Source organism: Neophocaena asiaeorientalis, unplaced genomic scaffold, assembly GCF_003031525.2.
Source record: "Neophocaena asiaeorientalis asiaeorientalis breed wild unplaced genomic scaffold, Neophocaena_asiaeorientalis_V1.1 scaffold79, whole genome shotgun sequence".
NCBI classification, from domain to species: Eukaryota; Metazoa; Chordata; class Mammalia; order Artiodactyla; family Phocoenidae; genus Neophocaena; species Neophocaena asiaeorientalis.
Genome location: NW_020175402.1, coordinates 8,266,486 through 8,291,310, shown reverse-complemented (window position 1 = coordinate 8,291,310; position 24,825 = coordinate 8,266,486). Strand labels below are relative to the sequence as shown.

At 39.3% G+C, this 24,825-nt stretch overlaps 1 protein-coding gene across 16 annotated transcripts in view; it reads left to right on the top strand.

Moving 5' to 3' along the window:
• PUM1 (pumilio RNA binding family member 1) overlaps positions 1-24,825 on the top strand; it is a 128,103-nt gene that overhangs the window by 22,544 nt on the left and 80,734 nt on the right. For all 16 annotated transcript variants that reach the window (XM_024766621.1, XM_024766622.1, XM_024766620.1 and 13 more), the window contains one exon: positions 12,682-12,750. In XM_024766621.1, the coding sequence (XP_024622389.1) occupies positions 12,682-12,750 (69 nt within the window). The remainder of the gene's footprint in view (positions 1-12,681; positions 12,751-24,825) is intronic.

Here is a 24,825-nt window from a genome sequence, read left to right as displayed (position 1 = left end):
TGTCCCCTACATCGGCGGGCGGACTCTCAACCACTGCACCACCAGGGTCTTTTTTTAAATGCACGCTGATATGACAGCTGTCACATGCAATCTAATAAAATTGTTTCGAATGAAGTTAAAGACAGCTAAGTGCTACTAGAGCCATCTTACAGAAAAACCGAATGAACCTTTTGGCCAACCCAGTATGTGATCTTAATTATTAATAAAAGTACTAAATTCTGTTTGATATGTTTCCCTTTATCCAATAACATTTGTGGAAGCTCCATTTATAAGTTTGATAAGAGATCTTTGCTTAGTTTTTGGATCAGCGTTAACTTAGCACACATTCACTTGTAAACATTTTAGGAATGGCTTATTTTTAAACCAGGTTTGGCAAACTGTGGCCTCCCTGCCAAATCTAGCTTGCTGTCTGTTTATGTATGGCTCTTGAGCTAAGAATGGTTTTTACATTTTTAAATGTGTAGTTGAAAATAAAAACAAAGAATACCTGACAAAGACGCTTTGCGGGCTACCCACAACTACTGAGCCCAAACACCCTGGGGCCTGCGCACCACAACTAGAGAAGAGAAAACATGCGCACCACAATTAGAGAAGAGAAAACACGCACTCCACAGTTAGAGAAGAGAAAACACACACTCCACAGTTAGAGAGAAGCCTGCGCACCACAGCGGACCACCAGGGAAGTCCCAGCCTGTATTATTTGTTATTTGACATGTTACAGAAAGTGTTTGCCATCTCCTATTTTTATTTATTAAAAAAAGATTTATTTTTATTTTTAAAAATTTATTTATTTTTATTTATTATTTTTGGCTGTGTTTGGTCTTCGTTGCTGCATGCAGGCTTTCTCTAGTTGCGGGGAATGGGGGCTACTCTTAGTTGCGGTGCGCGGGCTTCTCTTGTTGCTGAGCACGGGCTCTAGAGCATGGGCTTCAGTAGATGCAGCACATGGGCTCAGTAGTTGTGGCTGGTGGGCTCTAGAGCGCAGGCTCAGTAGTTGAGGTGCATGGGCTTAGTTGCTCTGCGGCATGTGGGATCTTCCCAGAGCAGGGCTCGAACCCGTGTCCCCTGCATTGGCAGGCATCCTTAGCCACTGCGCCACCAGGGAAGCCTCTCCTATTTTTAAATAACAGCTTTATTAAGATATTATTCACATACCATAAAGTTCACCCTTAAGTTTACAATTTGGTGGTTTTTAGTGTTTTTATAGTGCTATGCAACCATCGTGCTTTCTAACACTAGAACATTTTTAGCACTCCCAAAAGAAACCCTGTACTCATTAGTAGTCATTGTCAATTTCCCCCTTTCCTAAGTCCCTGGCAAACAAAAACCTATTCTTGTCTCTCTACATTTGTTTGTTTTCGATATTTCATATAAATGGAATCATATAATATGTGGCCTTTTGTGTCTGGCTTCTTTCACTTAGCATGTTTTTAAGGTTCATGCACATTGTAGCATGCATCAGTACTTCGTATGGCAACTTGCAGGATCTTAGTTCCCCAGCCAGGGATTAAACTGGTTAAGAATCTTCCTTCCAATACAGGGGACGCGAGTTCGATCCCTGGTGGGGGAACTAAGATCCCACATGCCACAGGGCAGCTAAGCCCGCGAGCCACAACTGCTGAGCCCAAACACCCTGGGGCCTGCGCACCACAACTAGAGAAGAGAAAACACGCACTCCACAATTAGAGAGAAGCCTGCGCACCACAATGAAGAGCCCATGCGCCGCAACAAAAAAATCCCACATATCTCAACGAAGATCCCGCATGCCACAACTAAGACCCGATGCAGCCAAATAAATAAAAAAATAAATAAAGTAAAATAAAAATTTATTTTTAAAAAAGTGGTTTGAAAAAGTTTAAATACAGCAGGAATTATTAAATACAGCATATATTCATTTACAGAATTTTATGTAGCTACTTAAAACATTTTTTAAAGTCTTAGAGAACACGTTTCTGTGTAAGGATTCTATAATAGGCCACAAATCTACATACATAAAATGATACGTGTATATTTCCATATAGAGACATACACAAAATAAGACTGGAAGGTAATATACTCAAGTGTTAACCTAAAACTTCATCAGTAGTTTCTACGTTTTCTATAATGTCAATGAAAAAAAAATCAGAAAGAAGCTTCTGAAAATAAATTTAACATTTATGAAGTTTTTAATATATTATTACCTTTCAAACCAATAATCCTCTTCTAGAAACATCTTAACTAAAATAAAGAATAAGCTTGGGCTTCCCTGGTGGCGCAGTGGTTGAGAGTCCGCCTGCTGATGCAGGGGACGTGGGTTCGTGCCCCGGTCTGGGAAGATCCCACATGCCGCGGAGCGGCTAGGCCTGTGAGCCATGGCCGCTGAGCCTGCGCGTCCGGAGCCTGTGCTCCACAACGGGAGAGGCCACAACAGTGAGAGGCCCACATACTGCAAAAAAAAAAAAGAATAAGCTTTATAAGCAAAGGTGCTTATTGTGCACTTTTAAAAAATATTTTGCTATTTTTTTCTTATTTTTTTATTTTTTTGGCCATGTGGCATGTGGTATCTTAGTTCCCCAACCAGAGTTCAAACCTGCGCCCCCTGCATTGGAAGCGCAGCATCTTAACTACTGGACCACCAGGGAAGTCCCTCAAACCACTTTTCACATCACAGTGCCATGATGAAGATATTCGATAACAAATCTTTGCCCATATTTCTGGTTATTTGCTTAGGCTAAATTCCTAGAAGTAGAATTACTGGATCAAAAGGCATGAACGTTTATAAAACTTGATGCATATTGTCAAATTTCTTTCTTGGAAAGCTCGAAAAAGCATGACAATGTGTTCTTTTAAGCAAGATAAGAATCATTTTAAAGAAGCTGGCTGTGGAAGTCATGTTTCTGCTATTTTGTCACTCCGAAGATTGAGGGTAATTTCTCACGTTACAAATATTTGTATGTAATGCCTGTCATGTTTTTAATACTGTGGGGTTTACTTTTAGGGAGATAAGACAAACTGCCATGGCACTATTGCTAAAGTGCAGTTTTGCTACTTAGTAGATGTTATTTCAGTAGTTGAGAAGGCAGTAAGACACCTGTATCATGGTCTTTGAACTTCATTGTAAATTTCTCCACTCCTAGTCTGTCGAAAAGGGAGAACAGATTAACTAGAGAAGCAGTCTTTATGTTAGTCGCCCTCTCACCCCTGAATCAATCCGCAGACTACCACTGTAGGCATGCCTTGTAGTTGATAGTTCTTCCACTTACTTTTCACAATTGTTGTTTTCACTGGTAGTCTAAGTTGTACATCTATTAAAAAATATTCACTGTCTTACAATTTGTAGAAAATTTATATCAATGGCTGTGGAGGCCCATAATTTGTTTTCTTTCACAGATTGTTCTTATGGTAAAAATTCTTACAAGCCTTTTATGCCTAATATTACATGTCCATTAGTGAGCACAAGGATGACAAAGTGAATCTCAAAAAATTTAATATTAGTAGAAGTTTGGAAAAGCGAATTCTGTGTCTTTTTTTGTGGACAAATATTTGTTATTTTCACATTATTTACATAGATTCTTACACTGTGCTGGTAAGATTCCAATGATGGCAAATACATTAAATTTAGTTTCATTGTTTGAAAAGAGCCTGATACACATTTGCCACAACTCGATTTAAGAACTTCTGGTGAACATTCTTGATTTCGTTTTTTTGCTTTTTCCATATGTCATCTTTTGAGATTGGTATTTCAGAATGAAACTTTTACTGCTAATGAAAACCCTTGATGTATCCTCTGTTTGCAAATAACCATTTTTTGTTGTAAGTGTGATCTATAATAGTAGTTGTGTAGGAGTCTCTTTCATGCTTTTGGAATTTGTTCTTTTGGAAGTCAGGAGTATACCATTCAGACAGATTGCTACAGGTAGTAGTTTCCAGACAAGTGGAGATAAGATTTATCATTATCTTAAGTTTTACACTTATTAGGTTCTTCCATATCAATTAGACAGTTTCTCTCTCCACTTAAAATGGCCTTGCTCTCCTTACTGATTTCAGCTTGATCATGATTGGTGAAATTAAGATGAAGACCGTCAGAACCAGCAATTGTGAGGTTTTTGTAGTTAAAGGTCACTAGTATCATAGGCTTTATTAACTGCTTCTGAAAATATTATTTATTCTTTTTACTTTATAAATTGTTTTCTTTTATGTTTATGAAGTGCTGACATTTCCATGAGGTGTATGTATTATGGTAGTATGGTAGCAAATCAATTTTGGTAACTTACAGTTTATCACTTGGGTCTGTTAACTATCCTAGCTGAACGCCATCAACACATTATATAATTTGGAACTTTAATGGTGTTTAATTGCTAAAGGTAGTAGCAGTTTTTTTTTTTTTAAATAAATTTGTTTACTTATTTACTTTTGGCTGTGTTGGGTCTTAATTGCTGCTCGCAGGCTTTCTGTAGTTGTGGCGAGCAGGGGCTCCTCCTTGTTGTGGTGCCCGGACTTCTCATTGCAGTGGCTTCTCTTGTTGCGGAGCATGGTCTCAAGGCATGCAGGCTTCGGTAGTTGTGGCATGCGGGCTCAGCAGTTGTGGCTAGCGGGCTCTAGAGCGCAGGCTCAGTAGTTGTGGCGCACAGGCTTAGTTGCTCCATGGCATGTGGGATCTTCCCGGACCAGGGCTTGAACCTGTGTACCCTGCATTGGCAGGCGGATTCCTTTTTTTTTTTTGCGGTATGCGGGCCTTCTCACTGTTGTGGCCTCTCCCGTTGTGGAGCACAGGCTCCGGACGCGCAGGCTCAGCGGCCATGGCTCACGGGCCTAGCCGCTCCGCGGCATGTGGGATCTTCCCGGACTGGGGCACGAACCTGTGTCCCCTGGATCGGCAGGCGGACTATCAACCACTGCGCCACCAGGGAAGCCCGGCAGGCGGATTCTTAACCACTGCGTCACCAGGGAAGTCCAAGGTAGTAGCAGTTTTTAATGATAAATAATAAAAAAAAATGGAAGTTCAGCCTAATCCTGGCTGCTGTGGTGACTTCATTTTCCTCCTGTATAAAAATAATGTAGGGGTTCCCTGGTGGCACAGCAGTTAAGAGTCCGCCTGCCAATGCCGGGGACGTGGGTTCGGGCCCTAGTCCGGGAGGACTCCACGTGCCGCGGAGCAGCTGAGCCCCTGTGGTGCAGCTGCTGAGCCCGCGTGCCACAACTGCTGAAGCCGGCGCCCCTGGAGCCCGTGCTCCGCAACGGGAGAGGCCACCGCACATTGGGAAGCCCACTCACCACGGCAAGGAGTGGCCTCCGCTCGCCGCAACTGGAGAGAACCCATGAGCAGTGTTGAAGACCCAACATGCAACCAAAAATAAAATAAACAAATAAATAAATAGAATTAGAAAAAAAACCAGTGTAGTAATCAGTTTCCAGAACAACAGCTGTTTAAGCCAGGTGTCCTGGAGCCCTTGTGCTTATCTTTGATGAGAACAGAAAGAAGTGCTAGTAAAGAGGATAGAGAGCTGAATTTGAATTCCACTTCTGATCTTTATCTGCTATATGACTTTAGACAGATCCTGCCTCTGAACCTTGGTTCTCATCTATAAAATGGAATAATGTCTATTTTGCAGTACAGTGCCTCGAAAACTCAGCAAATGCTGGTATTTAGTGTTGCTATTAACAGTGAATAAATAAGATCACGTAGTAGGTTTTGCCTCCTCCTAAGCTTAAAGAGTAGTCTTTGTTTTTTCCCAGTAATCAAGAAGAATGTTGATTTATTTATATTTTATTAGAGGAATGTGATAACTTTTTGCTTTTCTCACAAAATGGGGATAAGAGTACCTGCATTTTCAAATTGTTACGAATATTAAAGAGATCATACAGCATATAAAGATTTTTATAGGACAGGACCTGGCACAAAGTAAGTCTCAGTAAATATTTGTTGTTGTTATTATTTATAATACAGATACAAGAAAGCAGAAGATGGTGTAGAACAGACTTATTAAATGTTTTTCCATTAATGATTAAATTCAGATTAGGTTAATCCTCGTATTCCATTTCTTCTTCTCATTGCTCAAGTTTCTCCTGCATTTGCTGCCTTTTTCTCTCTGGTATCTCCTTCCTGTAATGGTTCTTGGCACCAACTCTTCTGCTTGTATTGTTCTGGATCTACGTTAGTGAAATGGAGCCATCGTGATCTAGGCTTGCCTTTGCAAAAAATCCTCCAGGGGAACAAAGGTGTGGAGGAGAAAAATGCCTGATAACTGAGATTCAGTGGTTGAGGAAATAAATATTCTAGTAAAGGCAGTTTTAGTCTCAAGGTATAGAAGTCTTTTCTGCTTAGCAAAAATTCAGGGCATTAAGTGAAGGAACACCAGGGATTCTCTCTGAATCCCAGAGCAGGAAATATATACGTGGGCCTCCTGGGCACTAGGAGGCTTTTCTGTTTCCATAGGGGTTCCATAGTCTCTTGTCTCTGATTTTTTTCAGCACATTCTTTCTCTTCTTTGTGTTGACCATCTACTGCTTATTCACCAGGTTATACCTGACCCAAAATGACAGCTACAATTGCCAAGTGTTTAGGGAATTTCACTTTATCTCTCCATTGCTATCTGGCCTGAATGCTAAGGAGAAGTATCTGATTAGGTCAGTTTATCACTTCTCTTCAGGTACTAGGGGTTTGGCCATTTAGGAGAATACTTTTGTTATAGTTGTTTGTGGCCAGAGGTGGTGGGAATCACAAAGTTGCCCTTTCTAGGCAGGTGTCTTGAAATATGTCTGTTACAGAAAATATTCAAAAAAGTGTTGATTTGTTGAACTTTATTTTTCCAAGTGCACTACGTAGCTCTGATTACTGTTTTAAAATACAGACTTCCAGTGTGATTTCATAAATACCAACTTAGTGGTACCTATTGTGTTTGAGTTTGGTTCTTGTATACAATCAACAGAGAACTGGCCAAACTAGCTCAAGTGAGGGGACATTCATTGTAAAGACACCCTGAGCAGTTAAGGGACAGCAATCCAAGGACAGGACTGCTAGTAAAGTAAGGCCAAGAACTGAGCCAGAATGCTGTCAAAAGTTGCTTTTTTTTAAGGTCTTTTATATTGGACTGCGTGGACCACCATGGTAACCGCTTTGTTCTTTGAGATTTAATGTTCAGTAATACATATCTGCTTGAAAATCTGATAAATGTAATTTGTTACATATTTGGATCATTAACTCCTTAAATTGGATTCCTTTATACTCAAGTCTGAGTTTCAGTGGGTTTTTTTTTTTTTTTCCTTGACTGCAATGTTGGCTGGCCAAAAGACAAAAATCTGAATAGAGAAGTAGGAGGAGAACCAGGAGATCATAGTGGTATGGAAGTCAGGGAATGAAGGAATTTGAGAAGGTGACTTTATTGAGATTTTTTTTTTCTTATGAGAACGGAAAAAACATGAGCTTGAACTAGTGATGATTTTTATTTGTTGGAAGTTTCTGAATGGATTAGAATAGAAGTTTATCTGAATTGAGGGTTAGCTGGGAATTGAGAAGAGAGAAGAATGGTCGTACTTCGAAATGCTAAGTTTTAGAAAGTAAGTTAGACGTTTGTGTGATCTAGGTACTTCTAATATTGATTATGAAAATGCTGACCTATATATAGAGAGGCTCACCTCCCTGGAATGACCAAAACCTACCCTTTGCTAACCGAGGAAAGGGAAAGGAGAGATGGATGTATGGGGACATTTCAGTAACTTAAAGAGAATAACCTGTGAGATGGATATAGTTGAATAAATGCCTACTAGGTATTGGACATGTCTCATTTAATATATTTTTTAATGAATTTATTTATTTATGGCTGCATTGGGTCCTCGTTGCTGCACATGGGCTTTCTCTAGTTGCGGTGAGTGGGGGCTACTCTTCGTTGCTGTGCGCGGGCTTCTCATTGTGGTGGCTTCTCTTGTTGCGGAGCATGGGCCTAGGCACGTGGGCTTCAGTAGTTGTGGCTTGTGGGCTCTAGAGTTCAGGCTCAGTAGTTGCAGTGCACCGGCTTAGTTGCTCCGTGGCATGTGGGATCTTCCTGGACCAGGGCTCGAGCCCATGTCCCCTGCATTGGCAGGAGGATTCTTAACTACTGTGCCACCAGGGAAGTCCCTCATTTAGTCTTCATAGCAGACGTATAAAGTAGCCAGTGTTATCTCAGTTTTACAGATGGAAATAGTGAAGTGTATATCATTCATTGATTCTGATAAGTGTATGGGATGTTGGGTATGGTAAGTAGGGCTTCTCAAGGAATGCACTTTAGAATATTCTTAATGATTTGTAAAGTGATGCTTTTGTGTAATTTTTCATTTTTCAAATGTGATGTATAGTTCCGGGTTTATCTGTTTTGATTTTATAACTTCCTATGCTGTAAAACACCAACTTAATTTGCAAAATTATGATTGTAGTTAGGACAAGATCCATGTTAGAAGAAGACGACAGGTGTTGAGGCTTACAAAAGGAAGTTCTGGTATCTGGGAAATGGAGAGGAAACTCAGAAGCTAGGTCATCTGTACAGATGATATTCTTGGGTGGGATGAAGTGAGGAAATATGAGGTAGGTCAGACATTAACGTGGTTTTCTCACTTTGCCTCTTCATTAAAGGGAGTAAGAGATGCTTTTATGGGGTGGGGCCTCAGTAGAGAAAGTCCTGGATGGGTGTGAGATGGGCAGCTGTCAAGTAGCCCACAGAGAAAAATAGGAAATAGTTTTGTGAAACCAGAGGTGATAAGGTTATTTAGTGGAAGGTAGGAAGCCTTACAGACATTTAGCAAAAGTGAAGATGGAATTAGTAAGTCGTAGTAGAAATTAACATTAACCCTTCACTCAAATTGAATACTAGAGAAAGAGGGGGAGGTGTAGAGTACAAGAACTTGAAAAGATAGTTCTGTCCTGATGGGAGCATTTTCTTTGATTATAATTTACAGCCAGCTTTTCTCCTTTATGATAGAAAAGGTTTCTGTTACCTGCCCAAGAAGTTTCTTACAGTCGTCTGTTTTCATCATTTGATTTTTCTTGATTCCTGAGCGTCTTCTTCTGATCATTAGTTTTGTTTCCTAGGAAGAATTTTGTTGAGAGTCTGCCTGGTGTTGATGACCATATAAGGTATAGCTCCCATTATAAACAATAAGTTCCTGACTAGTTAAAAACACTTTTGTGAGAGTGACTTGGTTTATCTTGTCTACTCAACTGTGGGTACATGGTTTAAAATGGAGTTTCTGTACTAGCAAAGGCTCCATTCTCGTCTACAGGAGGTAGGAGGAGTAGTGGTTCACCTTGTATGTGAGGCAGAGAGAGACACACCCTGGAAGAGGGAGAGCTGGAGGAGGTGAACAGAGAGCTAAAGATAAAGAGAGGGTGAGGAGACCTGAGAGGGTAAGCGAGCCAGCAAATAAAATGTGGTAGGAGAGAGAATGATGGGTGGGTGGGAAGGCAGTATAGAAAGGGATGGAAATTGCTGTGAGGGAAGGATGGGCAAATTTTGAAGGTAGGGGGAGGAGACAGTGGAAAGCAAAGGCAAAAAGACCAAGAGAGCTGACTCATCAAAGCCCACAGCAAAAGCTGTGAAGGCAGTTCTATCTGGGAGTAGAAACTTCCTGTGGCTGCCCTGGAGGCAGCTTGATAACATAGAAAGGACATTGCACTTTGAATTGGAACATCTGGATTTAGATCCTGGAAATGCCATCTAAACACTCTTCCCTACTCAACAGTGGTTGGGGAAGGCATTTCTGTGAGGCTCAGTTCTAATCTCTTAAATGGGAATAATTACTGTGAGATTGTTGTAATGATTACATAAATATGCATATTGCATGTTCTCTGCCTTCCCTTACCATTCCTACTTTATTTTTTTCATTTTTGTAGCCACTCCTACTTTTTTCTTGGGAAATATAAATAGAATTCCAACATTCTTGGTTAAAACTATTTGTAGGTTTTTGGATTTTCAAGAAACGCCTAGCATCTAGTTAAATGCATGTTTAGATTCCACAGAAAAAGCTAGATGTAGAACTTTATGTGTTTAATTTACATGCTTTGTAAATGTTAACTCTGGCCTGAAAGTTCAAAATGGTTTTATCTGACGTTTGTAGAGTTTAGTTAAGATGCTGTCCTCATCTCCCCTCCCCTCCTTAATTTTACTACCTGTAGTTTAGGAGCTTATTCAGTGTGCTTACTGAAATAATGTAAACGCCTTGTACTGTGAGCCTAGCTTCTGTTTCAAGGCCTTTTGAAACTGTTTTACCACAGTAACAAGCCTTATGTCTATGTCTTTGTTCTCATATGGCTTAAATTTAGTGTCATTTTGAATTTTATAAATTTACATTTTTGTCAAGCATCCCAAAGCTGTTACATCTTAGTGACACGATGTATCATTTGTAGCATAGTGTCAGCTCTGGGTTTTGAAAATGTGTAATTTAAAACAATGTGACCTGGGCTTCCCTGGCGGTGCAGTGATTATGAATCCGCCTGCAGATTCGAACTCTGGTCCAGAAAGATCCCACATGCCGTGGAGCAACTAAGCCTGAGCACCACAGCTACTGAGCCTGTGCTCTAGAGCCCATGCGCCACAACTACTGAGCCTGTGCGCCTAGAGCCCGTGCTCTGCAAAAAGAGAAGCCACTGCAATGAGAAGCCCGCGCTGCAACGAAGAATAGCCTCCACTCGCCACAACTAGAGAAAGCCCATGCACAGCAAAGAAGACCCAACACAGCGAACAAAATAAAATAAATTAATTAAAAAAAAATAAAACAATGCGACTGTATTTTTATGTGGTGACAGTTCAGTCAAATTAAGATTATTGGGGTGGTATTCAGTCAGCATGTTAATAAAATCCTTAAATTGGTTCCCCCAGCTGTATTCAGGTTTGTGCTCCATACTCTAACCTCTCCCTGCCTGTCCCTAGTTTGACTCTCTTTGCATTTACCCACTGCTAGAAATTGTTCACATACATTTGGAGGTAGTGATGATTGGATGAGGGGGTTTGAGAAAGTTCTGCTTCAGACAATCAGCAGTCTTTCTCAGGTAGGCAGAATAGCTTTCCTCTTTATATTACTCAGCCATAAAAAGAAATGAAATTGAGTTATTTGTAGTGATGTGGATGGACCTAGAGTCTGTCATACAGAGTGAAGTAAGTCAAAAAGAAAAACAGATACCATATGCTAACACATATATATGGAATCTAAAGAAAAAAAAATGGTTCTGAAGAACCTAGGGGCAGGACAGGAATAAAGACACAGATGTAGAGAATGGACTTGAGGACATGGGGAGGGGGAAGGGTAAGCTGGGATGAAGTGAGAGTAGAATGGACATATATACACTACCAAATGTAAAATAGATAGCTAGTGGGAAGCAGTCGTGTAGCACAGGGAGATCAGCTCTGGCTTTGTGACCACCTAGAGGGGTGGGATAGGGAGTGTGGGAGGGAGATGCAAGAGGGAGTAGATATGGGGATATATGTATATGTATAGCTGATTCACTTTGTTACAAAGCAGAAACTAACACACCATTGTAAGGCCATTATACTCTAATAAAGGTGTTAAAAAAAGAAAAAGAATAACCTTCCTCTTTAATAAACAAGGGACATTACTCTAGCCTCAGGCAGCAAAGGTGACTTGTTGCTCATAACTGAGAGGACCAGTAGACTGTTGGACAGTAAAGGGTTTTTGAATTATGACTGTTTTGCTTAATCTATTCCACACTTCATTCTTGCTCTTAAATATTACCTTGTAGTAATGACCTTGGAGATGAGTTAATTGAAGTCTAGAAAGATTGTTATGATGTGGGTAGTACATTTAATGATAAGTTTGAAGAGATCCTTGTGATATGTGCTATTTTTTATTTCTCCTGGTTTTCAGATTCTAGGAGCCCCCAGAGATATTCCAATATGGAGAAATGTTGGGGGCACTCCGTTATATAGTTTGTAGCGCCTTTCAACCTGAGGTTTATCAAAGAAATACTGGCTTCGATCAAATGAGTCCCCTAATTTGTACTTAACTGTTTTCGCAAGGACTGTGGTCTGTGAGTCAGTTTTCATAAGGACTGTGGTCTTTTGAGTCAGTAGCAAGGTTTAGGTCACATAATCATCTACATACATTATTGCTCTTCAACATGTTGATCTTTACTTATTAAGTCAAAATGTATGAAATACAGCTACCGTAATTCTCTCTCTTTTTTAAAGACTCTGCTTCCTTATTTATTTATCTATCTATCTATTTATTTATTTGGCTGCGTTGGGTCTTAGTTGCAGCACGCGGGCTCAGTAGTGGCAGCATGTGGGCTCTCTAGTTGTGGCGTGTGGGCTCTAGAGCGCGCAGGCTTAGTTGCCCCCATGGCATGTGGGATCTTAGTTCCCCAACCAGGGATCGAACCCGCATCCCCTGCATTGGAAGGTGGATTCTTAACCTCTGGATCACCAGGGAAGTCCTTACTGTAATTCTTGTGTGATGGAATTTGCTTTTTCTTTTTCTGCATTATGTGTTTTTCATGTTTGAAAACAAAAGGGAATGGGAGGGGAGAAAGCAGGGGTCATTGCTGAACGCTGATGGTTAAAGGTAAGTGAATGTTTAATCTCAGTCACTTGATTATTGTTATTGTCTTGTCAATATCTGAAAGTAAACATAGAAAAGCTTTTCAGTTGTGTTAATGTGTATGTAAAATTCAAGATGCTAACTTGGAATTATTCCCTCCTCTATTCTAAACAATAGGTACGTTCTATGGATGAGCTGAATCACGATTTTCAAGCACTTGCTCTGGAGGGAAGAGCGATGGGAGAGGTAAGTGAATTGGTGTGCCAGAAAAGTGGGCCTGTTTTTAAGAGAAGGTTGGAGCTGTCTTTCATCAAATGTGTCCGAATCTAGTCTCCAGAAGTATGTGCTTGCTTTTCCTTGTTGCCATCCTCATGATAGGAGTGGGATATTGCAGAATTTTGCCAAAACAATCTCATTATAAGAAGAATGTTAACTTTAGACTAATGTCTTAAAAATAAAACAAAACCAAAATGTGAGCACAAATTAATATTATCTTAACCAGTCAGTTGTAAATTGAGGTGTTAAAATTTTACAAAATAGTTTTATATGCATAAAATGTCCTTAACCTTTGGCTCATTTTTCAGTTGTTAGGTTCTTTTGCAGTGGAAGGGAGTTTTAGATTGGATGCTAGTCAGAATATGTTGATAACCTATTTTTAGAGCAGTGTTATTTTTGAGGAAGTTGTTTAGGCTTCCATTGTGAAGAGGGAATTGTTAGATTTCTGGTGAAATAATTCCAGAAGGTTGAGGCCTGAGCCAGTCATCCCTTATGTAGATAGAATTTAGAAACAAGAATTTTGGTTTGTTTGTAATGTTTAAAATTTGCAGAAACAGAATTTACCATCCATTATATTGATAGTGAAGATTGCCATAATTCTAAAAGAAAGAGGAATATAAATCAAGTATAGCAGGTTTCTGGTGCTTCTAGATGTTGACAATAAGAGTGTATTGGTGATAGGTAGAACGTACAGGTTGAATTAATGGCTAAAGATGTCACAGGTTCACAAACTGGGGGCATTTGCCTGTGATTTTTTTTTGTTCTGGAGAAGTAGCCTTAGGTTTTTTCTTCTGTTTTATATTTTGTATATCTAGTATTTAAAAGCCCCCATATCTATTTTAATGTTTTAAAGAGGGAGAATAGCTGTATTCTGGATTCTCTTTTATACTATTCATTAAATACATTTGTTCTTTGATTTAGCCAATATTCTTTGATCCAGGCACTGTACTAGGTTCCAAGGACTCAAAATTAAGATAATTTCCTGATTTATAACAAATATTCATTTACTACCATTGTGGCTAGGCATTAGTTAAAGTCTTTGTGTTTTGATCCTAAGATTCTTGCTTCCTTGGTTATAAGATTTTGTTTCCAACTTTTCTGAATCATCTTGTGGTCAGAGTCGAGTGTCCTATTATCTTGGGTTCATGGGGTTTTGGCCTGTTTTTGTGTTTCCTCTAGAGCTTGAAGAACAGATTGGTAGGTGTTCTTATGTTTCCTGTGCCTGCCTAATATTAATGAAACAGTGCACATCAATAAACCCTATCTGGTTATTGAGTAAGTGATTTTCTCACTAAATTTCTGGAGCACAGTTTGAACAGAAAGTTAACAGATGTGTCACATTAATTATAGATGGGGAAACCGCATTCATCTGCTTCCGCACTCCTGTGGTTCTAACCTGGTCCACTCTAAGCCCAGTCTTTTAAAATTAGTTACACAGAATAAAAATAATGCCCTGTTACTGTTTTGTAACACTTCATAATCTTTAAAGACTTAACTTAATTGAGGAAGAGTGAACAGAAAGTGAATTTTATTTAAATTAACAACAAAAATATTTAAAAAATCATTTTCTTCTTCCAAAAATATCCCTTCCCCACAAGGTCTCCAGACCGCACCTCCTAATTTTTGTTAGAGATGTCATTTTTTGATGTTTGTATGTAATTCATCAGAGCTAGGTGTTGGCATATGTAAATAACTAAACAAAGTACATTCCAACAGTAATGCAGTGTCACTCTTCTTTCCTTATTATTAACAAAGTAATAATAATAGCTACCATTTGTTGACCATCTATTAGGCAGATGCTAAGAGGTTTGTATGCATTATCTCATCAGTAACTCTCTCAGGATGGTTCTGTTATCCAGATAAGGAAAAATTTTGCTCAGGGTCACACATCTAGAAAGTGATGGAGCTGGGACTCTGACCTGGCTACCTCTCCAAAGCATGTGCCCTTAGAGTAAATGAAACCAATACTTATAAAATAATTGATGGTAAAAATCTCATTTTAGTAAGCTTTATAACAGTTGATATTTGGGGAAGGATTTTAACAAATGCTTAATACACTTCCCTTCCAAAATACACTTAACTGAAGTTATTTTTTGAAAGCATAACCCAGTGTCCAGGCACAAAGGGGACAACTAAGTTAAGTATGGAGTGAGGTTTTTGTATTCAAGGAACTCTTTCTTTAGCTAGTTGAGGAAGGAGTGAATACACATGACAACAGAAAGAGTTCACTGCGTTTCTTTGTATGGTTCCTGTTTTGAGAAGAGAGTGATCAGTATTGGCAGGAGTAGTTTGTGATTACTTGGATGGAGGTATAGGACTTGGGAGACGTCCTCTAGTTTAGTTAGGGTTCACATAGGTGTAGGCTGGGGGAATGTTTTTTGCAGAGATACAAGGGAGATGGGCACAAAAGAGAGATGAAGAAAGCTAGCTTTTATAATAAAATAAAAAAGCATAGTTTCTAATTAGTTTAACGTCATTAAATTTCCTTCCCTTTAAACAATAAAGCATCTCTGGGAGGGGATGTGTGTAAATGTAGTGTTTACCCATATAAACACTAAAATTTCAAGTAAATTGCATGGATTTATAAAGCCAGGCACAGTATCTTTTTGCTGCAGTTATTTTATTTGTATTTGTGTGTGTCTGTGTGCTTGTGTGAGAGTCCTCATTAGGGCAGATGATACCTATGTTCAAGAGTGTGTGAATCTTTAGAGTTCAAAGAGAATTGCCTCGATTCAAAGTAATTGATTTCTAATAAAGTTAGTGCTGCCTGGCTCTTGCAACTTTTTTTTTTCCTCATCAAAGCCAGTGCTAGACTCCTGGAGTCACTTTGCTAGATAGTGTTTCTTAGAAATCTTGCTCAGAGGTGACTACTTAAAACTTTGCCTTCAAACCTTGCTGGTTGTCTGAAGTACAGCTAGCTGTTCTTAGCTGAAGGACACTCTACAAGTGCTTTACTTACCTCCTGTTCTAAAAAGTCAACATAAAAAGGAAGATAGGAAAATGTCTTAGGCTTAGGGCTACAAATTATTTTCAAATATTTCATCCACTCTCCTTGCTAGCAGCCCCTTTCATTCAACTTTAAGTCCAGTCCTGAAAAGTTTAAAGGCACAGATTATTTCTGTTAGTTGAGTATTCAAGAGTGTGTCTTTGTAGTACTGAGGAAGGCTCATTGACCTGATGTTTCTGGGTTCTGTTTCTGCCTTGGTTGGTTTATGGTCTTGCATGACTTATTTATTTTATGTCCTGAAAAAGATGTATTTGCAAAGAGGATAGTGGTTCTCGTTTGAAAGTACTTTGAGAGTCTTTGACAGAAAAGCCACCTTATTCTGAATAATTGGTTTTCTCACTTTTAAAAACCAAGGAACTTTTTTTAAGAGTCCTTAATGTTTTACATGTAGTAAACCTGACAGCGTTCAGGGACATTAAAATAACAGTGATTATTTCTGGAATAAATGGAATGTATTTAGGTATGTGGCCCTTCATCTTTGTTTTAGAAAACTGAAGCATAGAAAAGCTTTCTATGCTTTTTTACAAATACGTTTGTAAACCTGAGGAATGAAATCTGGAAGGTGCATCTGTATGTAGAGTGATAATGAATCCTACCACGTTCCTGGAAGTAGAGTAAGGTGAGATGTATTTAAAACATAGCTGCAGGTTCTCATTAGACATTACATAGGATTTCTGCCTGTAAGTGTGAGAGCAGAATGGCTTGTAGAGGAAGGAATTTGACAATGATTTGGAGAGCTCTTAACCCAAAGAAAGGTATAACTTGATGGGGTGAAGAGCTCACTGGATGAGAACCCTGATGCCACCGCTTTTGGCCTTGCCTCAGGCATTCATCTTCTTTGGACTTTGCTTTTTTTCATCCGTAAGACACACATGTTGGACTAGATAGTTTTCCAGGACCCTTTTAAGTCTAAGATTCTTGGAGTTTGCCCTTATTTCTAGCTTTAAAAAGATAGAAAATAGGACTAGTTCTCCTTTTTCTAGGATATGCCAGAGGGTATCTAAAAGATGCGTTATTTTAGAGTGTGATGTAGAGGTTCTGTAAGTTTTCATTGGATTCTCTAAGTGACTCATTCACTGTGCAGCTACATAAGACATTGAAGTGTCTGTCCATCAGGGCTCATAGGGTGGTAATTGTGAAATCAGGACAAGTAGGAGCCTAATGTGGATACCAAGTCCACATCTTTCCATCATGGCATGATGGCTCACAGAATTGGAGGCTTTTGGGTAGCTAAAAGTACTTTTTTTTTTTTTTTGCGGTACGTGGGCCTCTCACTGTTGTGGCCTCTCCCGTTGCGGAGCACAGGCCCCGGACGTGCAGGCTCAGCGGCCATGGCTCACGGGCCCAGCTGCTCCGCGGCATGTGGGATCCTCCCGGACCGGGGCACGAACCCGTCTTCCCTGCATCGGCAGGCGGACTCTCAACCACTGCGCCACCAGGGAAGCCCTCAAAGTACTTTTATGATCCACAGCCCTAGAGGGGCTAACCTCACACTGTAAATTCCTTGCAGTTAGGGTCCCATAAGAGTAACTCAGTTGACTCTAAACTGGGTTGAATTTTGGAAAGGAGATGTGTTGTCTGCTAGCAAGATCATGCAGCCTTTCTTGCAGAAAGGATGAAAAATAAATAGAGCCTGTGGTGCATTATAAAAATATCTGGCCAAGCAGTGTAACACATTCTTTTCCCCCCAAAATGCAGCTTTTGAGTATGCATAGGAATGGTAAAAGCTGCCTAGTTCCATTAACTTTGTAGTAATACCATTTGGTTGTTGGGCATTTTTGACATCTTGTTATTAAAATGAAATGGTTCCTTTAGAGAAGACATAGCTAGCCAGGCCAAGTGATATGGAGAAAGTTAATAACTTTCCTTTATTAGGTTAATGACCATGTTAGAGGTGAAGTGACCTTTTTATGAGTTTTGTTTAGGAAGTTCCTGGGATCTCATAATAGTTTTGGGATTAGGATTGGGCATTTTGAAGAAGATGATAAGAAGGTATCTTCTAACCCTGCGAACATGGGCGCATCTGACATTTAGAACCTGGTGCCCAGTTCTGTCCTGTCACTTTGAGACCTGTGTCAAACCCCATGCATTCCAATATCTGCCTTCTGTCCTGCACTGGGAAGAATGGGTGGACTTAACCCTGTATACGTTAAGCTATCTTGGAATGTTTGAATGCAGTAAAACATGCTTCTCTGCATCAGGAAATAGCTGATCCACATGGTGCTTAATCTGTCTTCATTAAATTTCTTCCCTTTTATCCTCCTTTGTCTAAAATGTTTTTATTCTTTTTATCCACATCAGTATGCTTTATTTGAAAGTAAGCTAATTAACTACAGTAATACATTAACACTTTTCAAAACACTTTGGCATTGATTTCATTACCTATGTGAATCTCCCAACAGATTTTTGAGAGACACGACTATTTTTACATGAGGGAAGTGAGTTCTAAGGTCAAGTGACTCCGCCTAAGATCGTAACTGTCAAGATGTGGATTGACATCAAGTTCTATTTCATTAGGCTCAGAAATAATAATAGCTGCAGTCTGTTGACCATATCTGATTTTCCGGTACTGTACTAATCACTACGCATTATTGTCTCACAGTGGTCCTGCAGTGTTAGGGTGTCCTTTATGTACTGGGCAAACAGGACTATAGAGGTTAACATGATCATGAGCCAGCTGTTTAAACCCAGATCTCTGTCACTCAGATCTGAGCTTTTCTACTGTTCATTTCTGCATGTCCAGAGCCTACCCAGTACGCAAAAGTCCAGCTTCAGTTATCAGCTCGTCTATGAAAGCTTTCTTGCTCTCACCAACCAGAAGCTACAGAGGGGAATTCAGTAGCACATTATTTATTTATATAATTCTTATGGCCCTAATTTATTTTATATATAGTGATTTCTGTAAATGTTTTCTACTTCCTTGCACATAAGTTTGCTGAGGGCAGGGGCTTCAGCTAATATGTACTTTGTAAACAGTGGCTGCCTAATATATTGTGTTGAATAAATCGTGTACCGGTAAATATTTTTTTCTAAGTATGGATTCCTCTTTATTTTCTCTTTTACATCAGAAGTTCCCCCCAAGGGACCTCCGTTCAGTTCAGTTAATATTGCCTGTATTCTCTATCCCTATTACTTTTCCACCCTCAGGGATGTGGGGGTGTGAAGGGGAGGATGGGGAGCGGACAAAACTGAAAAGCATTTATTCAGTCTTCTCTGCAAATCTTTACATTTTTGAATTATTCAATAATTATTTTATGAAGAGTACATAGGATGAATAGCATGTCAGCAATGCTGTTATCCAAGTTGAATCTTATATAAAGGCATTTATCATAAAGGATCTTTTATTTAATGTAGTTGTAATCATAGGACACTTTCTCTGGGCCATCTGCTGGGGCATGGAAATATTCTCATTATATATATACAACCAGACATAATGGTGTTTAGAAAATTGGAATTGCTGTTGTTATATTTCTTGTTCAAGCTTGTATTAAACTATGTTGTGTGTAATTCTTGTTTACTTTTGTTTTGCTGATGAGGAACCAGAACACCAAAATTAATTCATTGTCTCTTAATTAATTAATGCATTCTGTGGTCCTCATTATAGCAAAATGTGTAGAAGAAATAGTTTATTTTCTGTGTTGGTCTTCCCTGTATACATGCACATCTGTGATATACATGCACATTTGTGAAATTTTCCACTCCTGGAACACATGAAAGAGGGAACCTGTCTATCTGGCATACTAAGACACTTCTCATCAATTTAATAATTAAAAATACCCTGAGGCTGACTGGATGTGTGGGTGGGTTTGAGTGTTTGGTCCCATCTTGAGGCAAAGGACTCTTTATCCTCTCTTAATTGAGTTGTTTGCTTCCTGCTTTGGGAATATGAGGGGGGTAGGTCATGAAGCAATCTAGATGTTTTCATGGTTTTATTCATGAACTTTACAGATTTCCTAAGTGATCTGGAGGCTTATCTTTTACACCCTGAGCTCTCAGGTACTATTGCAAGGAATCATTTATATAATTATTTAAAGTCTAGACCTAGTACAACTTTAATATGGTTATGTTATAGATCAAACCACGTAATTAATACTTTGATAAAAACAAATGACATTATTTATAGGGAACTTAAAGGTGGCCGGGATAACATTGTCTTCTGTTTCCTTACATGCCTTTTCTATATCGTGCAGAAAAGCCTAGTTCACCTGGGGAATATCTTCATTTTCTGAACATAGTTTACTGTTCGTGAAGTTTTATGAAGATATCAGAGAAAAGAAACTTCTTTTGGCTCTGTTCTGATAACTTGCAGCGGGAAGGTATAAGGAAAACTTTACTTTCAGTGGCTTCAGGAAGGGTTGTGCAGTGGAGAAGGGATTATTAGTGTGGAGCTTGCCCCAGGTTAATTTACCACAAAATATTCATGGAGCTTGAGGTGCTAACAGTATCTCTGAATTTTTTATTTTTGAAGGGCATGCTTTCTGAAAGAACAACCAACGTCTTCTGTGTGTTTAGTTTCAAGGATGAAGTTGTTAACAGTGATTGTGTTTTTTGTGTGGTAAAGAACACTGGGAAATCCCTGTGCTCCTTTGAAGACAGTGCGTTTTTGGTTTTTTTGTTTGTTTTGTTTTCTTCGGCCACACCTCGCAGCACTCGGGATCTTAGTTCCCCAACCAGGGATCGAACCCACGTCCCCCTGCAGTGGAAGCATGGAGTCTTAACCACTGGACCGCCAGGGAATTCCCCAGAGTGCATTTTTAAGTTTAACAGTAGTTATCAATTAAAGAACTGTTTGCAATTCAGTCTAATTTGTGGTGGTCCTAAAATTTTAAGAGCGACCAGATTCTTCTTATCTCTACTTGATTGCTCTTTTTGCTCTTACTGTTCCCCAGCAACTCGCAGTGGATCCTCAGGACAACCTTAAAACTACCCACTGGAGTGGTAGACTTAAACTTGCAGCCCCATATTCTTACATACTTGGATCCTGTTTTCATCTAGGCTTTGGACTCAGCTGACTCTGTGAAATAGATTCCTGATTAAAATAACTTCACTGGTAGACTGGCTTATGTATACTTAGTGACTTCATTCTTGATCACCATAATGGGCTATGAATCTTACCTTTTGAAATTAAATAACTTTAAAAAAAATGCCTTGAAAGTTGAGAGAGGCATCTAAGCAGCAGTTTATACCTTTCCAGCTCCCATTTCCACAGGTCCCTTCTTTTACCATTTTATGCCTAGGTTACTGCAGTGACCTCTGCTTAGCCTCCCAGCATCCATTTGCTTTCCCTCACTCCTTTTTATAAAGGAATGTGATATTAATCTTTATTTTTTGGCTGCGTCTCGTGGCAAGCGGGATCTTAGTTCCCCAACCAGGGATTGAATCCGTGCCCCCTGCATTGGAAGTGCAGAGTCTTAACCACTGGACTGCCAGGGAAGTCCCTCAAATTAATCTTTTAAAATGAATTTTTATGATTTTACTCCCTGTTGCTGCCTGTTGGATTAGAGCCCAGCTCCTCAGTGCTCCATAAAGCCTCACTGGCAGCTGGACTAGTTTTGTTTTTTCACCCTCTCCTTACTGCGCCTCTAGTTGGTGGCGGTATTCCTTTTTTATTGGTGGGCACCTGCCCCACTTGCTTTTATTTCTACCTTTGCTCTTTGTGGAAAGTCCTTTCCGCTGTCTTCTCGCTCTGAAGTCCCCCATCCTTTAAGGTGTTCCTTGACCATCCTGTGCCAGATACTCTTCCAGTTTGATTCCTGGTAGGTTTTTCTTTTTTTAAAAAAATTTTTAATTCTTGGCCTGTTTGTTTATTTATTTTTGGCTGTGTTGGGTCTTTGTTGCTACGCACGGGCTTTCTCTAGTTGTGGAGAGAGGGGGCTACTCTTCCTTGTGGTGCACGGGCTTCTCATTGCGTTGGCTTCTCTTGTTGTGGCGCATGGCTCTAGGCTCGCCGGCTTCAGTAGTTGTGGCTCGCGAGCTCTAGAGCGCAGGCTCAGTAGTTGTGGCCCACGGGCTTAGTTGCTCCGCAGCATGTGGCATCTTCCCGGACCAGGGCTTGAACCTGTGTCCTCTGCATTGGCAGGTGGATTCTTAACCACTGCGCCATCAGGGAAGTCCCGGTTTTTCTTTTTAAATCTTTTCTTTCAGGGCAGAGAACTTTGTTTGTTTGTTTGTTTTTTACTGCTTTTGTTACTTCCAGTAGTGGCTCATGCAGGTTGTGCATTTCAGGGTAAGTTCAAATACTTCAGATGCTAAAATTTTATTTTTTCAATGGTCAGAAAAACAATATTGGTTTTTCAGATATGAGAGAGAAGATCAAATTACCTCATATTGGCCAGGCCTAAGTGATTTGTGTAACTTCCTCCTTAGTGGTGGAAATGTTATTAAAGGACATTAGATACAACTATTAACAGTGTTTATTATGAAAAGTGCTTAATAACCCTGGAAAATATTTTTTAAAAATCTCTTAATTTTGTATACTGCAGTTATAATTATGCAAAAAATTAAACTTTTCTTTCTTAAAAGGAGTATATTAGATTTCAACAAAAAGAGATTTAGTTGAGAGACAGTATGGAAATTTGTTTTCACTAGTAATCATCTTGCCACATAGACTGAAAATTTTAAGCAGTAATTACTAGATGCCAGATTGTGATGCTGCCTAGTAGTGAAATGTGAAATAAATTATAGCAAATTTTGATTCTTAGACAGTTTTTTGACGATTTGAATAAAATGAAACAGAACAAAAATGTTTAAACATTTAAAAATAATCTTTACATGTAAGTATTGAGTAACTGATTAAAAAAAATGCAGGTGGGCTTCCCTGATGGCGCACTGGTTGAGAGTCTCCCTGCCAATGCAGGGGACACGGGTTCGTGCCCCAGTCCGGGAAGATTCCCACATGCCGCGGAGCGGCTAGGCCCGTGAGCCATGGCCGCTGAGCCTGCGCGTCTGGAGCCTGTGCTCCGCAACGGGAGAGGCCAAAACAGTGAGAGGCCCCGCGTACCGCAAAAAAAAAAAAAAAAGTAGGATACTTAATTAGTAGTTATATAAATGGGAAGTGAGAATTTAGAGGGTCATGTTCCTTAAACTTTCTGGAAGAGAAGGGAAAAATGAAAACACCATCTTCTTTCTTTCTTTCCTTTTTAAATATACTTAGGTATTTTTAATTAAAAAATGATTGGCTTATGATTAAGCCATTGAAGATTTTCACCATCCCTTATTTAAGCTACAGTTTTCAAAGTGTTTGGAAATTATTATCTGCTTGCTTAAAAATACTGGGTTGGCCAAAAAGTTCGCTCGGGTTTTTGTGTAACATCTTACGGAAAAACCCGAACAAATTTTTTTGGCCAACTCATATCTGAACCATGTGGTGTGAGCTCTCTCAAAATTCCCACTAACTTTTGTCACTTTGAAATTATGTTGAAGTGAAATGTATCTGCTTAAGAGAAAATGCCTTATTTGTAGTGAATTCTGTACCACCATAATCTCAATTTTTATTTATTAAAAATCGGTTCTAAATCATAATAAAAGTGTATTTTGTAAAAAGTCATCCATAATCCCACATCAATGAGCACCTATTTCAGTTTTTATTTTTCTTTCCAATCTTGATCCAAAAGGGAAGGGTGCATGAGGAGAAGCAGTCTTTTCGTGTACAATTTTGTATTTTGCTTTTAAAATTTAATGTTATTTTATAAATATTACGTATAGTCCTGATAGCTGTTTTGGGTGAGCTTGTATTGTTGCATATAGTTGTACCTTATTGAACATTTAGTTTGCTCCCAACTTTTTTGCTCTTATATTTTGAATGTGAAGCTTTTTTTTCCTTTTGAATTCTTTAATGTTGAGATAAATTCTCAGGAATGAACATGGCTTTTTTCCCAGCTTTTAAATTTATTATTATTATTTTTAAAATTTTTATTGAAGTATAGTTGATTTACAACGCGTGTTAATTTCTGCTGTACCGCAAAGTGATTCAGTTGTACATATATGTATGCTTCATATTCTTTTCCATTATGGTTTATCATAGGATACTGAATATAGTTCCCAGTGCTATGCAGTAGGACCTTGTTGTTTATGCATCCTATATATAATAGTTTGCATCTGCTAACCCCAAACTCCCAACCCTTCACTCCCCCACACTCGCCTCCCCCCTTGGTAGCCACAAGTCCATTCTCTATATCTGTGAGTCTGTTTCTGTTTCATAGATATGTTCATTTGTATTGTATTTTAATTGTAGTTTTGTTTGGATATATGCCCAGGAGTGGGATTGCTGGGTCATATGCCAACTCTGTTTTTAGTTTTTAACTTCCATACTGTTTTCCATAGTGGCTGCACCAATTTACATTCCCACCAACAGTGTAGGAGGTGAACATGACTCTTAATGTATATTTTTTCAGAACCCTTTCCAAAAGAATTGTCATAACAGTGAATGGATATTTGTACCTTTTTTTTAAAAGCCTTGTAAAGGATATCAATTTATTTTATATTTAAACCGTTTCTTGTTAAAACTTTAGTAGTAACTTCTGTGTGTAGTTTATAATATTTATTATGAACTGTCTCACTAGATTTCACAACAACCCTCTGTGGTATGGAGGGCCAGGTAAATTCCCTAGGGCATTAAGATTTTGAGAAGGGAATTCTGAAAATTACACAGTTTTCACAGTTAGAGCTTGGACTAGAACATGTGACAGTGTTTACCAATAATACTTTTTTTTTTTAAGATGTTGGGGGGTAGGAGTTTTTATTAATTAATTTATTTTTGCTGTGTTGGGTCTTCGTTTCTGTGCGAGGGCTTTCTCTAGTTGTGGCAAGTGGGGCCACTCTTCATCGCGGTGTGCGGGCCTCTCACTCGCGCCTCTCAGACGCGCAGGCTCAGTAGCTGTGGCTCACGGGTCTAGTTGCTCCGCGGCATATGGGATCCTCCCAGATCAGGGCTCGAACCCGTGTTCCCTGCATTAGCAGGCAGATTCTCAACCGCTGCACCACCAGGGAAGCCCCCAATAATACTTATTTATTTCTATCCGTACTGAGCGGTCCTTTCT